The 17,720-nt window shown below is 45.3% G+C and overlaps 1 protein-coding gene across 8 annotated transcripts in view; it reads right to left on the minus strand.

The window, feature by feature from the left end:
• MAGI1 (membrane associated guanylate kinase, WW and PDZ domain containing 1) overlaps positions 1 to 17,720 on the minus strand; it is a 610,526-nt gene that overhangs the window by 41,485 nt on the left and 551,321 nt on the right. For all 8 annotated transcript variants that reach the window (XM_081283977.1, XM_081283978.1, XM_081283982.1 and 5 more), the window contains one exon: positions 1,730 to 1,761. In XM_081283977.1, the coding sequence (XP_081140103.1) occupies positions 1,730 to 1,761 (32 nt within the window). The remainder of the gene's footprint in view (positions 1 to 1,729; positions 1,762 to 17,720) is intronic.

The raw sequence follows: 17,720 nt of genomic DNA on the forward strand, positions 1-17,720 counted from the left end.
AAACTGGCTCCGGGGTGGGGGTGCCCACTGAGTTGGTGAATGCAGGCTCTGTACCTGTTTGAGACCCTTTGGGGGTTCCCCAGGTAATGCCAAAACGCTATGGGGAAGATGAGTTGTACCCAGATTTCAAAAATCCTTGTGCCCAGTAAATGTAAGTAGGATGCCAGAGAGGGACACCTGGCTGCCTCTGGTCATGCCACCAGTGTCACACTGCTATGTCTCCCCATAGGCTTCTTGTCTGGGCCATGTAGGTGTTTAAAATAAACCCATGTCTCAGCCCAGCATAGCTGCAGGTAGGGGAGGAGAAAAGAGAAAAAAACGGCTTGCACCAACCCGAGCTCGGGAGACACGTCTTCCAGACTCACTTCTATTTTTCTGAAGGCCAAATGGGTTTTTGACGACGGGCAAGGGACAGGGGACACACATGCACACATGCACATGTGTTAGCATCTCTGGAGCTCCAGTGTGGACACGGACCAGCCCATCCCTGCCTAACACAGACTGACAGGGCCATCAGCCCTGGAGTCGCCCTTCCCCATCACCATGGCACTATGCCAATGGAATCACATCAATGACTGCAGGTTTTTCTCTCTGGAGAACTTAGGAGTGGGGCTCGGGATGCAGGAAGCTCCCTCTCCCGTCTTAATAAACTTCTGCTTGGCGCCACCACGCTTGAAGACAGGTGGGAAGAACTGAGCCCAGCCCTGGAAGCATGCAAAGTTTTAAAGGTCCTTCTTTGGGGGGGGGGGAATGCACGAAACTGTAAATCTACCCGTCCCCCCAAAATCTTTTAAGCCACCAGGAAGCACCCTTCTGGATCCCAGTGCTAATGAACTGGGAAGCCTCTTCCCACCCCGATCAATTACACAGAGTTCCAGATTTTGAATTTTTAAGTAGCATTTTAATTTGTTGTTAGTGCCCCCCAGAGCAAAAGCAGCAGACCACCAAGCCCAAACACCATAACCTCCAAGCCATTAGCTAACGTGTCAAGTAGGTAATGCATCTTCAGGGAAACCAGATTAGAAAGGACAGCAAAACATTGATTTTTTTTTTTTTTAAGAATCCTATACCTGCAGCATAATGCTGCTAAAGCCAGCCAAACAACAAAGGGCATTTCCACAGCTAGGAAATGTCTTATTCTCAGGGCTGGGGCCACGCAAAACCTGCTCCACCGGAGCATGGCATGCTCAAGGGGCAAAGGAAGCCTTCCTTAAACCTACAGGCTTTAGAATTTGTAAATAAGTCATCAATCCATGCACCAAAAAAAAAAAAAAAAAAAAAAAAAAAAAAGCTCTGGGAGAGAATGAGTAGCCATGTGAACCGGCTGGAAACACCAGTTGAGAGCAATGCTACCCAGGGAGCAGGTGGAGTCTTTTTCCAAAAGGAAACAATAGCATATAGCATTTGTATGTAGCAAGTTAAAACCCGGCTCTGAAACTCATCTGCTGGAAGGAGAGTTGTGATCCCTCTGCACGGTGAAGGTACTCACATGCAATCCTTTATCCCAGCTCCTGCAGCTTTGCCCACGAATCCCCCACAGTTTACAAGATAAGCCCAAACCCCCATCTATACCAAACAGATCCCCAGAACTTAATCAAAGCAAGCCACCGGCTCCCGTCTCGGAAATGCATTTAGCCAAGGGAAGCCAGATCTCGCACACCCTCCCACCCCAACCCCCGTGCCAACCCCCCACCCCCAAACAAGCACCAAGTAGCTGACAAGTCCTTACCGACTTTGGGCTCTTCTTGGGAACGGGCAGCCCTGGAAAAAAAAAAAAAGGAGGGGAGGGGGGAAGAGATCATTAGCATATAAATGTTACCTTTTTCTTAAAGAACAATCCCCAGGTGTTTCATGGCAACCTAGCCATCTGCAGAGTTATGTCAGATTTCTCCCCAGCATCGGAGCTACCAGGCTGTTCATATCGAATCAAAGCTGAGGGAGGAGGGAGGCGACAGGCAGATCTATCTGCATTAGCTATGCTGAGTTGTACTGCAGCAGCCTGGAGGCTTGGAAAAGAAATTCACAGACCTCAGCGGCCTGGGAAATTGAACACTCGGACAGAATCTCAAATGCTCTTCTGGATTAAGAGAGACTTAACTTACAATTAAGTCCAGGATCTTTTCCTTTCCCCCGCGATCCACTTGTCAACGGAAGCAGACCAATCAGAATAGAGGAAGGGGTATATATTTAGTTTCAAAGGAGAGCATGGTTAAAATTAAATTTTTTTTTCCATTTCTGTCTTTTTTCTTTTTTTTCCTCTCTGTCTTTTAGAAGAGAAGCCGCCTTCTTGATTTGGATGAGCTCAACACCACAACAAAGACGGATGCTCTTTTGCCAGAAGAAGGGAAAAAATAGGAACCCAAGTCCAAGTGGGTCTAGGATCCCGCCCCGATGATCATCAGCTCCTGGATGCCTGTCAGTCAGTCACCCAGCCAACCTCCTCCTTGGCTTGTTAGAAAGACTGGGGCTCAGTCCAGCCCCCCGAGGGCAAAGCATGTCACTGGACATGAGAGAGAAAAATTACACACAGCTGAGGACAAAAAGAAAAGAGAGAAAGAGTGGTTGGCTGTCCCCAAACCCTCTGCTTAGTGGGAGGGCACAAGCTGACGGGGGGGGGGGGGGGGGGGGGCAAACAGTGATCTCTGCACTTCTAGAAAACTCAGTAGCAACTAGGGGCAGGCTTAGAGGGAATGTGTCACCGGTGGAGTGTGAGAAAGAGAGGTGAGAAAGAAAAATAAGGCACATCTTAGGGTTTCAAAAGTGATCCTTTTCACAAGCTGCCACCTTTATTTATTTATTTATTTATTTATTTATTTATTTATTTATTTATTTATTTATTTATTCTGTCCCGGCAGGGGTTAGAATGTGAAACGCAGATTCCATTTATATACCAAGTGACAGAGATACACTTGGGATCTGTGGATTCTGCATAAGAAATTTCAACTTGTTCCTGAGAGCGATTCCTGTGCAGTACCGGGATGATATCAACTCTTTGGGAAGTGACTTGTCAAGCCACAAGCCAGGAGAAGTTCAGCACAAGTAATTCCAGGCAACGGAAGTGGGCGAGGGAGGAGGTAGTCACCCAGAGGAGCAACACGGGTGTGCCCACTGCAAGTGAAGCGTGACAAGAATCACTCCTGCTGAGATACTTTGGGGACAGTCTCCACGGAGGCTCCTCACATTGCCAGAATGAGGTCAGCACAGTCTGGCTCTGGGACTTTGGAGTGCATCAGGAACATTAGGTTCCTTGTTAAAAATGCAGAACCCCAGGCTCCAACCTCAGGGGCCCAGGAATCTGCAGTATTAATTAACAGCTCTTCCTAGGCAATCTGATGCAAGATGTCAGAGGACCATATTTAAGGAAACTCTAGAAAGAACAAATTTTTTTTTCAATTAAGGTAAACTCAGGCAACCCTTAGCATGACACCCTAGAACCTCAATGCCTCAGTTTCTCCAGATGGAAATAATAAATCTCACTTCCCAAGATAGCAAAGATAAATAAGGGGAAATGCTTAAAAGCCTTCTTCTTCTTCATCTTTTTGTAGTACCAGGGATTGAACCCAGGTGCTTAACCACTGAGCCATATCCCCAGCCCTTTTTATATTTTGCTTTGAGACAGGGTCTCACTGAGTTACCTGGGACCTTGCTAAGTTGCTGAGGCTGGCTTTGAACTCATGATCCTCCTGCCTCAGCCTCCCAAGTCGTTGGGATGACAGGTGTGTGCCACCGGGCCTGGCTGTTTAAAAGCCTTCTACCTAACTCTCCTCCAACATCTAAATCTCTCACCTTCCTTGGCCAAGTGACGTCATTCAAAAAGGAAGTGGGTATGATTATCTTGCTCTAACTAGGGAGAACCCATCTGCTAAACATATCAACGTATAAAAAAGACTTAGGAGAAATATTTCGCCTATAGACAACGAGTTGAAAAATTCTGATATTTCTTTATTAATCTGAAAATAATCATTAGGCATTTTCAGGTATAGTCATATGATTTCCGTAAAAATAATATGGATCACTGGATGCACTCAAAATTATATTATATTGCATGGTTAAATTCAGATAGCCCCCTAACTGAAGCATTCTTAGTTAAGTAAAATAAACCAGGTTTCCTTACAGCTAGCTTTTACGGAACCTGACTCTGCCTGGGATCCTAATGACCTCATATAAAAATATGCATTAGGAATCTCCACCTAGGTAGGTGGGGTCAGAGCAAGATGGTTTCAATCCACACTGGCCAGTCTCTCACGATGTTCAGACCCAAACTAAAGGGCACTTTTCCTTCTCATCACAGAGATGCACACCCCACCCAAGATGCATTCAGGTGGACATTCACTGCAGCATTGTTGGCATACAGAAAACCTGGAAACCACTGGAAGGATTACATAAACTGGGGATGGCCCACCCATGTGTTCTTTGAACACTCTGCACTGGTTCAAAGAAATGAGCTCAGTTGACAGATAAGAACACTGAAGGTTGCCTGTGGTATACACCTGTCATCCCAGTGGCTTGGGAGGCTGAGGCAGGAGGATCGTGAGTTCAAAGCCAGCCTCAGCAACTTAGTGAGGCCCTCAGCAACTCAGTGAGACCCTGTCTCTAAATAAAATACCAAATAGGGCTGGGGATGGGGCTCAGTGGTTAGGCACCCCTGGGTGTAATCTTCTGGTACCAAAACAACAACAACAATAAAAACACCAAAACCACAAAACACTTAAGGCCTCAAAAACATAATGAGGTGTTAAAACGGCAAGCAGCAGAATGCAGGTGTGGCAGGGGACAGTTGCCTACACATGCCTGGCTTTTGGTGGTAAATGTCCCCATCAAACATGACAGGGATGTTTCCCCTGGAGCGAGGAGGGGTAGGGATCTGAGACACTAGTTTAAGGCTACTTTAGCCTTATTTATAATTCCTTTTCAAGAATACTGCATTCATTTCTCACTGAGGCAATAAAATATTAATTAGAAAATAAACATTAATTAATTAACGGCCCTTTCCACTGTTAACTACACCAAAGTCAACCAGTCTGGAAGATATGGGGGTGTGGGAGAGTAGAGGGAAAAGGAAATGGAAAAGTGGGATCATGCATTGACATCAAATTTCATGCATGTGAGTTTGTTGCGATGAACCCAACTACCAGGTATGACTATAAAACTTTAATTAAAAAAAATAAGTAAGAAAGAAAGGGGCTGGGATTGTGGCTCAGTGATACTGCGCTTGCCTAATATGGGTGAGGTAGTGGGTTCGATTCTCACCACTGCATGTAAATAAATTTTTTTAGAAGTCAATCAACAACCAAAAACATATTTAATAAAAGAAGAAAGAAAGAAAGACAATTAAAGTCTGTTTCTTCTAGGAAGACCAAAAGGTCTCAGATCAACTGGCCCAAGCTACATTTGACAACAAATACGAAAATCTTTTTTTTTTTAATTGAAGAAGGCTTCAAAATTCCTCTTGGTCAGCCATTTGCCCCAAACCTTTATTTTTCAAAAGCCACCCACCTTTTTTTTGCAGGACCCCAAAATGGGTTATAGCCACAAATGAATATTTAAATAGTTAAAATTAAGAGACTCCACTTGACTGCTCTTTAAAAAAAACAAAATCAAACATTTGTTTTAGGCCCATATGGTCATTAAATCTTAAAATCTAATAAATATGAATGCTGGAACAAACCTCCTATTACAATTTATAATTTATTTTAGCCAGAACAATTCAGAAGGATTGAAAACAGCTGGGAGGCCCTAACGAAAAAGACTCAGAGGGTCACTGCTGGCCAAGATGGTCCAGGATGGACGAACCACGGCTGGAGCTCTGTGCGGAATTAGCTGCAGGCCACCCCATTCCGGATGGGTCATGGGTGGCAGCATTAGCTGACACGTCCAGGGTTTTTCTGAGACAAATGTACTCTGTACACCCAGCGGCAGTGGGGCGATTGTGGCCTGTCCCTCACAACACATTATTACATGGGAAACCCGAGGGCAGAGACAGCACCGGTCTTAACGGGCCCCTCTGGTCCACCCTGGGGAAGGAAGGGGCGTTTCAGAAGAGGTGGAAGAAAGGGAGAAAGGTCCCTGGCTCACACCATCTGCTCTTAGCACCCAGATGACAGCAAATGTGACTTCTAAGGGATCCCAGAAAACGTTTACAGGGAAGTCCGCATGTTCAAAGCGTGAGTCCGAGTGTGATCCATGGAAGTGACAAAAGCAGGGGACCTCAGTTTCCAAAGTTCCCTATGAATACCTCGAGGTGTCCCTCCAGAGAGAACAAATGGCAACTTGTCTGCTAGTGACTGGGACCTGACCAGTGAACACGAGGAGGAGGCATCTCTTCCTCTTTAAACACCAAGGCCACAAACTGTGCTCCGGAACGTGTTCTCCTATCACTAAAGGGCACAATGGCATTCTAGGTAAACTTATATAATGGTAGGGCACAAATAATTTATATGAAAAATGTATAACAGAATCCTAGGCATTTGCTAACAAAGACTCAAAGGCTATATACTTTATTTGGCTCATGGGATTACGGGTGGCTTTATGACCTATTTGAATATCTTCTACATCCAGGAAAGCATTTATGATACCTGTAACTCACAGGTACCTACAGACACCACAATAAACAAACGTCTATACTGGCTTTTTAAGTAAGATAAACGCAACACGTTGCAGGACACTTTATTGCAGATTTAAATCTCTCAAGCCATCGCAGATCTCTGCATGTTTCCAGAGTCGCTTCTTTTCCCCAAGGAGCACAGGTTTTTCAAGCCCTGTTTAGGTCGAGACTTATGACTCACTGGGACGAGGGGAGACGCAGGAGAGCCCGGAATAGCTATTAGGGAAGCCAAACTAAAGCTGCCATTCCAGCCTGGAGGTGACCAAAACCTGAGTTGCTGGGACAAAGACTGGACTTCTATGGAACTAACACGTCCCCCAAGGATTCAAGAAAGTGAGACTGCCAACCAGTAAGAAAGAATCAAGAAAAACTGTGCCAAAGGCTTTGAATGGGGGAATCCTGAAGTCTCTGTGGCACACAGAGCAGATTGACACACAATAAAAAAAAAAAAATGTACCGTGTCACCAATTTGAACTTTTTCATTGTGGTTTCCATCCTCCTTTGCATTGGGTCCCTAGCTTGGTGTACTTTAAAATGAAAATATTTTGGTTGCCTCCTAAGCAGTCCAGCAACGCTGCATCTCACTAATCCACATGCCACTGAACACACGGGATTCTTTACAGAGTTTTGTAAAGCAAAATGGATTAGAAAAGTCCTGGAGCTAAATCAGGGAGCACTGTGTGCACAGAGCGCGAACTGGATATATAGTGATGGGGGGAGGGAAACCTAGGAAACCTAAAACTACAGTGGACTTTGACTCAGTAAACTCAACATTAGAGTTTGTACTAAGGCAAAAGTCAGAGAGTCTGACAAAGATTCATATAAAAAATATGATCAATACAAATTATTATTATTATTATTATTGGCATCACAGATTGAACCTAGGGGCACTTAACCACTGAACCACATCCCCAGCACTTTTTATTTTTTATTTAGAGACAAGGTCTCCCTGAGTTGCTTAAGGCTTCACTAACTTGTGGGGGCTGGCTTTGAACTTTCAATCCTCCTGCCTCAGCCTCCCGAGCTGCTAGGATGACAAGCGTGCACCACGGCAACCAGTGAACACAGCATTGTTGAAAGAAAATAAAAACTAGAAACAATCTGAACTTCTGAGAAGAGAGGACAAAGCCAACAGACCTATATGAATAAGATGAAAAATTCTGAGTTCTTTAAAAATGAGTCCAAGGAAGACTATTTAGTGATTGGGGAAAGCAGTAATGTTCTATGACAAGGAAAACAGTGTAAAATAGAAATGAAAAAAATAAATGCATTGTTAAAAAGTAGATATGCATCTATACTCACATATATTATTCACATATATCATACTAAAGACTAAAGGAAATGTAATGAAAACATTGTTTCTAAACAGTAGGGTGAGGGAGTGATTCATCTTCTGATTTTCAGTATTTTCCAGCTTTTCTAGATTTTTATACATAATGCAGCTGTAATAGTAAACAGCTGAGCATTACCAACGAGTGCAGCCAATATTTTGTGCACTTGGACAATGGTACTACTTCCTGGCCTGAGTGCAGGGCTGGATTAACACACTGGAGATGTTCCTAGCTTTCACTCAACTTAATGACTGCCTTCCCTACGCAATGGAATATGCCGGTAAAGGTATGGAAGTGGAGGTTCTTGTGAAACAAGTGAAATAATTCAATCCTAAAAAATCAGCTCCTGGGGCTGGGGATATGGCTCAAGCGGTAGCGCGCTCGCCTGGCATGTGTGCGGCCCGGGTTCGATCCTCAGCACCACATACCAACAAAGATGTTGTGTCCGCCGAGAACTAAAAAATAAATGTTAAAAATTCTCTCTCTCTCTCCTCTCTCACTCTCTCTTTAAAAAAAAAAAAAAATCAGCTCCATCCATTTACCTGAAAATTAATCATTTCATTCTTCTTTAAGGCTGAGCAATATTCCCTTGTGTATAGATGCCACATTTTCTTTATCCATTCATCTGTTGAGGGGGCCTCTGGGTTGGTTCCATAGCATAGCTATTGTGAGTTGAGCTGCTAAAAATATTGATGTGACCATGTCGCCATAGTATGCTGATTTTAAATCCTTTGGTATATACTGAGGAGTGGGAGAACTGGGTCAAACGGTGGTTCCATTCCAAGTTTTCTAAGGAATCTCCGTGCTGTTTTCCGGAGTGGCTGCACCAATGTGCAGTCCCACCAGCAATGGATGAGTGTACCTTTTCCCGCACGTCCTCACCAACATTTATAAGCAAGTCTGTCCTGAAGAAACAGGATTTTAGCTGAGACTTGAATCATGAAAAGGAACCGGGCAGGTGGTTATTTGTTCACACAGGCCTTGCAAAGCATTACTGGAGAGATCCAGGTAAACGGATCATGGCTCTGTGCTGGAGGAGTTTAGGATTGTCTCAATGGAGAAGGAAGCAAAGCAGGAGTTGGTGAGCAACCCGTGCCCCGAGAGGATTCACCAGTGCTCCTCTTAGGAGTACAGAGAAAAGAAATCGAAGGGCTGGGGATGTGGTGCAGTGGTAGAACACCCCGGGTTTGATCCTAGTACTGAAAAAAAGAAAAAGAAAGAAAGAAAAAAAAGAAATCTAATCCAATGTGGGAAAGTGGGCAAAAGGGGAGGGAGACAGTCAGCATTTTATCATTGAGAGAGGGAGGAGGAGGGACCAAGGGCCATAATGAATGCCGGATTGAATAATAACATGATTTTTAAGGTCTTCTTAAACTAACGAAGGGCCTCAGGGTAATCTCACGGCTAAGCTTAAGCCCGGGAACATTTTCACTGCAGGACTTTACAAACGCCATATATCACAAAATTGAATCCATAAAACAAAATGAAAAACAATCCCAATTTGGACATGTTTGATTTTTTTTTTCTCCTTCCTCTAGCCAAATACTATCATCAACTCTGCAGTGTAATTTTTCAATGCAAATATGATACCAGAGGCCAAGAACAGGGCTATCAGATTCATTGGCTCCCAAAACACGAAGACATTCTTTCCTTTGGGGACCTGATAATGGCCATGGTGAAATATCATTGCCATCACCATTTAGAGGTATGATTGGGCTTCGGAGGTCTGGACTACAGGGCTCCCAATAACATGTCACTTGGTACTTGGTACTTTGTGAAGATTAGAGAATACAGTCGTATAGGTTTTGTGTCTACGGAGAAGTCCGCTTCAATTACACCGTACATATAGCCTAATAAATATGTCCCCGGGAAAAATAAGTAGCTCGCAAGGCAGGTGGCTGCTAATGGTTTACAGAGCCTTTTCCCTGAGTCATGAGCCTTGAACTGACACAGGTGAGGACAGCCCAGGTGTCATCAATACCTGGTCTGCGGAAGGACCCAGAAAGACCCTGTTCTTATTTCTTTAATTTTCTGGGTTGTTTTTTTTTTAATTTTTTTTTAAGTTGTAGATGGACACAATACCTTTATTTTATTTATTTATTTTTATGTGATGCTGAGGATCAAACCCAGGGCCTCACACATGCTAGGCAAGCGCTCTGCCACTGAGCTACAGCCCAGCCCAAGAGCTCATCCTTCATGCACATTCATTCTTCAGAACTGCTCTCTGAGGCAAGTCCCAATATCCTCCCTGTTGCCAGATGAGAAAACTGATGGTTGCATAAGATGGCACTGAGGAGAAGTGGTCTCATCTCACTCTTATGCTCTTAAATACTAAACAGTATGTCCTAATTCAAAGGTACTGAACCTGTTTTGGATAACAGCCCACTAAGAAATATGAAAACACACAGTTGTTCATATATACAAAATACACAGAGAGAAAACTACAAAAGGCGTATGGAGAATACATATAGAGAACCCTCGTGGAAGAGAGGGATCAACCAAAATGTCCGCGGGTCAAGGTAGCTGAAATCCATTGGCATGGATTTTGAAAGACAATTCTTCCCTTTTTTTTTTCCTTTGGTTGTAGATAGACACAATGATTTTATTTTGTTTATTTATTTCTATGTGGTGCTGAGGATGGAACCCAGGGCCTCACGCATGCTCGGCAAGTGCTCCGCCTCTGAGCCACCACCCCAGCCCAAGAAGCCAGTTCTTTTCGACAGAAGAAATGGGAATCTATGCATAGTCAGTCAATTTCTCTGATATTTTACTCCAAGTCACAGTACTGAAATCATCAATCACTGTGGGCTCTACATGCTAAAAATACACTTAAGTTCAGTCTCTGTTTTGGGGGTAAGGAAGCAAGTCTTCAAAGCTACACAATGAATACCAAGCCTTATGAAAGAGTTTTAAATGAGAAGTAGCTTTATCCACCTGTTTCCTGACTGAACATGATTTTTTCTTTCTTTTTTTTTTTTTTTTTTTTTGATACTGGAGATTGAACCCAGAGGTTGTTAACCACTGAGCCCCATCCCCAGCCCTGTTTTGTATTTATTTAGAGACAGGGTCCCACTGAGTTGTTTAAAGCCTCACACTAAGTTGCTGAGGCTGGCTTTGAACTCGTGACCCTCCTGCCTCAGCCTCCTGAACTGCAGGGATGACAGGCGTGGGCCATGATGTCTGGCTACATGATTTTTCTTTATTTTTTTAATGGTCGGGGGTTGGAGGTAGGAAAAAGGATGGTGGTAGTCAGTAGAATGAGTATGGCCTCTTCTCTTCAGAGGACAGAACAAACAAAAGAACTTCAAAACACCACTCATTTGTCATATGATGTACCACGGGGACAATGGCAGATTGTCACCAACACTACTCCTTCGGGTGGAATTTAGATGTCTCTTGTGAGTCTAGGAAGGCTCTCTGGAGCAATGTAGGTTGGAATGCTTTGTTTAAGAACAGGGTCCTGCCAACAGGGCGGTCCAAAAACACTTGTACCTCTGAGGAATGAAGGGCATGGAGGGGGATGGGAATGGGAAAGACAGTGGAGTGAATGGGACAGAACTTTCCCGTGTTCATATGTGAACCCACGACCAGGGAGACTCCACATCATGTCCAACCACAAGAATGGGACGTCATGCCCCACGTAGGTACAGGATGTCAAAATACACTCTACTGCCATGTGTAACTAAAAAGAACAGATATAAAAATAAAGATCCCTCCACTGTCGGACTGACAGCTTGATATTTCTCAACCTGAATTTCAAATGTGAATAATTTATTGTGTGAATGCTTAAGGGTTGGTCTCACCGACCTCTTACCAACAGCCCTTCAGGAAGTCGTCCCTGGGAATCTGGACACTCCACAGCACTAGATTCCACCGCATTTGAAACTTTGACTTTTAGCCACACTAACTAGGAAGTACAGACAGGAATGACAAAACAATAGCTCACAACAGTTCCCTGAAAGAAAAACACAGATAAGGATTCTGTTTCCAAAACCAGGATGCTGTAGGGGCCCTTATTTTAAGGTCACCAGCCCCAGAGGGAAAGCTCTCACTGTGATTGGTACCGAGAAGCTTCTACGTTGGAGAAATACCTGGAGACCTCCTCCTCAGTGTTGCTGACTTTGAGGCTGGTTCTTATCCTGACTTCTTATTTTTAGCCATGTAAGTTTAGGCACAGGACCAGAAAAGAGATCTAGAAGAATATCCTGAATTTTATCTTCCAGGACACCAAGCCTTGAAATCCAAGTCCCTTCTTGCTGCCTCCTGACTTTTCCAACCATGTCTGTCTCAAAACCTATTCTGAACGCCCCCCCCCCATGTCCCTCCATCTCCTCTGACATTTTTTTTTTTTTTTTGCGTAAATGACCATGAGAGCATAGCACCAGGCCTTTTATGCTTTATCTTTTTTAAATTATTTTTTTCTTTTTAGTTATACAGGGCAGTAGAGTGCATTTTGACCTATCACACATACATGGAGTCTACCTTCCCATTCTTGTGGTGGGACATGATGTGGAGTTTCCCTGGTCGTGTGTTCACATATGAACACAGGAAAGTTCTGCCCATTCACTCCACTGTCTTTCCTATTCCCATTCCCCTCCCTTCCTTCCACTCCGCCCTGACCCATCGGGTGAACCTTGCCTTCTCCCTCCCTGAACACCCCCAATGTCCTCTGCCTCACTCTTTAGGTCCTTTAATCCCTTAGGCACACAGAGGCCAGAGAAGTCTTTCTGGAGCATGGATCAGATTACAAGGTCCCCTGACTGCCCGCCCCTATGGCTTCCCAAGACAGCATCCATGAAATGCAGGCTCCTTTCTAGGTCCCACCAAGCCCTCCTTGACTGGACCCTGCCTTGCTCCTCCAACCAGCTACCAAAAAATCCTCCATCCCCTGGTTTATACGCTCCAGCAAGCTGCCACGCACCATTTCTATGCTACCTCTTTCATCCCTCTGGGCATTATTGCCTGCCACTGGCCCTGCCTGGATCACAAAGCCTGAGAACATGCATGCGTGGCTGCTTCTCGCCATTCAGGAACTCACTCCCCAAACATCACTCCTGAGAACCCAACCAGGCCATCAGCAGGTCTGAAGGGACTCTGGACAGTCAGACCCGATCCACACCATCCAGGGTCTTTGTTCATGGACTGTTGCGTGCTCCAGACCCTTTCTGCCCACCCGCGTATCCTTGCTGTTGACTTGTTTATGACCTGGCTACACAGATGTGGTCGCCTGCACCTTCTGTCCCCACCCCAGAACAGCATCTGGCCCTCAGTTCCATAAAAAGTCTTTCAAGCCAATGGGTGAATGTGCAGAGCCCCGGAAGTGAGTTTATGTTTCGGGGGGTGCAGGGAGGTGCTGATGAGGCCCGGGGCAGGGGCAGCCTGGCCTTTCTTTTTATCACCATTATCGCCACAGTGACTATTTAACGGCTGATGATCCTCAGTCTGTTCCTGGATTTATTGGTGAGCTGCCAGGATCGGCTGCACTCACAGATGCTTTTCTCAGCACCGAGAAAAAGGTTCCACTGTGCCACCTTGTGTTCTGACTTCCCATCACAGCGACAAGCTCGCTTCTCAGAACCAAATGCCACTCAAAAAAGAAATCTCAGCAACCACCCTGCTCCCCCCCACCCAAAAAGAGGGAAAAAAAAATCCCAAGCCCTGCAAGCTCGCACTCCCTGTAAATATGTCCTCAAGGATTCTTTAAGAGCCCAAATAACACTACAGATAAAGAGGCTTTCACATCTTTCCTTCTAAAAGCAACTTGTAAAACGACACCGAGTTCCAAGGCTCCAAATGCCTCATCCTTCTCCTCCAAAAGCAAAGACGCCACTTCTTCAGGCTGAGCCTTGGGCCTCTTGAGCAGTCTTCACACACTGATGGGTGTGATAATGACTTTTTTGATCACGAAGGACTTTTGCAAAATTGGAGGGAAATTTTCCAGATGGCTCCGGAAGAGCATCTAGTGTTTGGCGATTTCAATTAACTTGAACGGCTGCTTAATTGCAGCTAGCCACGGCCCTGGCACCACATCCAACCTCTTAAATTGAGGAGACACGTGAGCCTGGGTCACGGTTGCCAAGAGCAAGGCAATGGCACTTTGGAGTCCTGCAGCACTGAGTTATTTAAAGTGTCTGAAATCTGCAAGTCACACCCAAAGAAGCCATTAACAACGGAAGGGTCACTTTTCCAAAGAGTAAAGGACATAGGATGAGCGGCCCCAGGTATCTCCCTTGGAGATAGTAGATATTTTAAAAAATCCTCTTGCTGAAACAGTATCCAAACCCGTCCAAGTGATTATGTGAATGACCAAGGAGAAAAGGCTGTGTTCTTTTTTTCTTGGTACTGAGGATTGAACCCAGGGGTGCTCAACCACTGAGCCCCATCCCCAGCCCTTTTTTAATATTTGATTTAGAGACAGGGTCTCACTGAGTTGCTTAGGACCTCGCTAAGTTGCTGAGGCTGGCTTTGAACCCGAGATCCTCCTGCCTCAGCCTCCCGAGCCACTGGTGCGGCAAAGCTGTGTTCTTGACTACGTTAATTTCTAATGAATCACTGCCCCACATAGCTACGGGGGGAAAAGGAACAACTGACGCCTTGTTTGGTTAAGAGATTTCAGGTTTCAATGAGTCAGTCTTCATGAGCCAATTGGATTTACTTAAAGGCACAGTTGAGGAATCTGTTTCACACCGCCGCTCTCGTTCCGCCCCACACCCTAATGCACATGTCCTGTCCTGTGCAGGATGGGTCTCATTAGCAATAACTTTTATAGGTCAACCACATTTAAGATGCAGGAACGATCCAGGGACTACAAGGCAACAGAATGAAACACTGTATCAGGGAACAAGATGCTAAGGGAGCTCACATTTATGGCGGGAGAGAGGAAGGAGCTAAAAATGAGAGTCACCATGACCCGGTGCGATCCGAATCGTGCTTCTTACTGTGGAGATCAAATGCTGGGATGCTTCTGCTTCCTCTCCCATCTGATTTTTGCTATTTCCTGTTGCTGTTTCCTTGCTCAATCAGGCTCCACTCAGGCTTCTGAGTCAGTGCAGATGGAAATTTTCATGCAAGTACACACACTCAAAATGAATTTTTAAAAGCTGCCATAAAGTTTCTGAGACTACTTCTGACATATCAAAAAAATAAAAAATAAAACGTTATGGATATGGTGGGAGGCCCCACGCACACTGAATGCGCCCAGCTCACTCAGTGTTCCTCGTACTTTTGAATTTAATATGTCTCTGGGTTCTGCCCATAACTTAAATAGGGCAGAAGGATTTCGTAAGAAGATCTGAGCACGAAAAATATTGTATTATGTCTGGGTGACACAAAGAAGAGTGACACACCTAAACCTGGCCTTGAACCAGAACCCTGCTGCTCCTGAGTTAAGAGACCACAGAAGCAATGAAAACAGGAAGAGGCACTGGGTGTGGTGGCACAGGACTGTCATCCCAGCAGCTTGGGAGGCTGAGGCAGGAGGATCATGAGTTCAAAGCCAGCCTCAGCAACTTAGTGAGGCCGTAAAGAGCTTGGGATGTGTCTCAGTTGTAAAGCACCCCTGGGTTCAATCCCTAGTACCAGAGGGTGGGGGAGAGGAAGAGGGGCATTCCTGTTGCTCTTCCTAGGTTTGTGTCCCAGAATTCCACTTGTACTTTACTTAGCAGGTCTGCTTTCCTGCCCTGTGTTAGCCTCAACCTCCCATGGGACTCTTCCCTACAACCGCAGTTCCTGGATTTTAGGATTCATGAAACAGTAAATTTTTGTAAAATAAACAAAACTGAGCAACTGCTCACTAGTTGCCAATTCCTCGTTTTGTTTTGTTTTGTTTTATTTTGTTTTTGTTTTGTTTTTTGATTCTGTGGATTGAACTCAGGGGCACTTAACCACTGAGCATCCCATCCCCAGCCCTTTTATATAGTTTATTTAGAGATAGGGTCTCACTGAGTTGCTTAGGGCCTCGCTAAGTTGCTGAGGCTGGCTTTAAACTCAGATCCTCCTGCCTCAGCCTCCTAAGCTGCTAGGATGACAGGGCTGTGCCACTGAGTCTGGCAACAATTCCTTATTTTGCAAATGAAAAACACACAAAAAAAGTTTTTTGAAAGGGCAAATGTCAGTCAACTCTCTTTTCATAAACACACAAAATAAGAAAGTGGAAGAAGAATACCATTGAAAAAGGAGAGTCTTACACCTTGGAATAACGTCACTTCCCAGTAAAACGACTACCCTGGGCTGATTTTTCTGCTTTCATTGTTTACTGAAAAAGCGTGTCACCACAGACCAAGAGGAACACACCTCCTGTTACCCCTCCCCTGAGGCCCCTTCCTGTGGACCCCCGAGTGGCCCATCCCTCAAGTCCCACGCAACCCCACAGAGCAAGGAACAGCATCCCCCCTGAGGCCCAGGCAGCGCTGAGGGCAGACCCTGCCTGTCTCGTTCTGTCCCTAGGGTGGAGCTGGAACGTCCTCTAACGGCGCAGGTGCTGGGGGCCTGGTTCTCATCCAGCAGCGTTCAGAGGTGGGGCTTCCAGGAAGCGATTGGACCACGGGGCCTGACCTCATCTGAGGGATTCCTGATCTGAAAGAACCACTGAGACGTGGGGGAAACTGCAGGAGATGGGACCTCATGGACAGGATTTGGTCCTTGTGGGCATATCCTCAGGGACTCGGTCTTGTCCCCAGTCCCATCCTCTCCTCTTCTCTCTGCTTTCCAACCACCATGGGGTGAGTAACTCTTTCTACCACACCCTCTCTGCTATCATGTTCTGCCTCACCACAGGCCTGTAGCCATGGAGCTGGCCGACCATGAACCGAAACCTCGGAAACCTTTCTTCTTCTAAGTTGATTTTGTCAGTAGGTTTTGTCACAGTACCGAATAGCTGACATGCCAACCTTACTACAGTGCTGGGCAGGGTGCATGACCCGTATTTCAGATGATGCTCTATTAGCTCAGAGATAAAGCCCAAGGCTGGCCCGGGCTGCACTGCTAGCTGGTGACAGAGGCTGACGGGAAGTCATCACAACTGGCCAAATTGCTCCTTGCATTCCTGAGCAGATGCAGGCACCACACGAAGAAGAAATGGGGAATTGCCAATAACATTTCTTTTGGGGGGTGCCAGGGACGGGACTCGAGTGCTCAACCCCAGCCCTATTTTATATTTTATTTAGAGACAGAGTCTCACCGAGTGGCTCAACTTCTGGCTTTTTCTGAGGCTGCCTTTGACCTCACGATTCTCTCGTGTCAGCCTCCTGAGAGGCTGGGATTATAGGCCTGTGACATGCACCCAGCTGCAGATAATCTTTCTTCTCTCCAAAGTCAACAAAAAAAAATAATCCAGAAACTGATTTCACTGGTGTATAAAAACAAAAATAGAACAACAGCTTTTCCAAAGGTGTCAAAAGAATTCGAAGAGTGGTTCTCAGTCAGGGTTGACGTTCTCTTCCGGGGGCCACACGGCCATGTCTGAAAACACTGCTGGTTGTCACAGCCAGGGCCCAGGGGCTGATACTGACAGATAGGACTGGGCGAAATAACACCCTCCCTCTCATTTTCACTTGCCCATGTGTAAGCAAAGGTTGCTTTACAAAGACCACCTCTACAAACCTAGGGGTCCACTAATTCATGGACAGAACTGCTAGATATTTTTTTTTTAATGCAATCGCCCAGCACTCTGGTAAGTGGTATCTATGGCAAAAGTAACTACAGGGAACATGAGCCATTTTTAAATTTAGAAACAACAGAAATATCTACAACAGTATGGGCTTAATTCCAGATATCTCCAAGTGACT

Source organism: Spermophilus citellus (assembly GCF_964194105.1).
Source record: "Spermophilus citellus genome assembly, chromosome: 3".
NCBI lineage: Eukaryota > Metazoa > Chordata > Mammalia > Rodentia > Sciuridae > Spermophilus > Spermophilus citellus.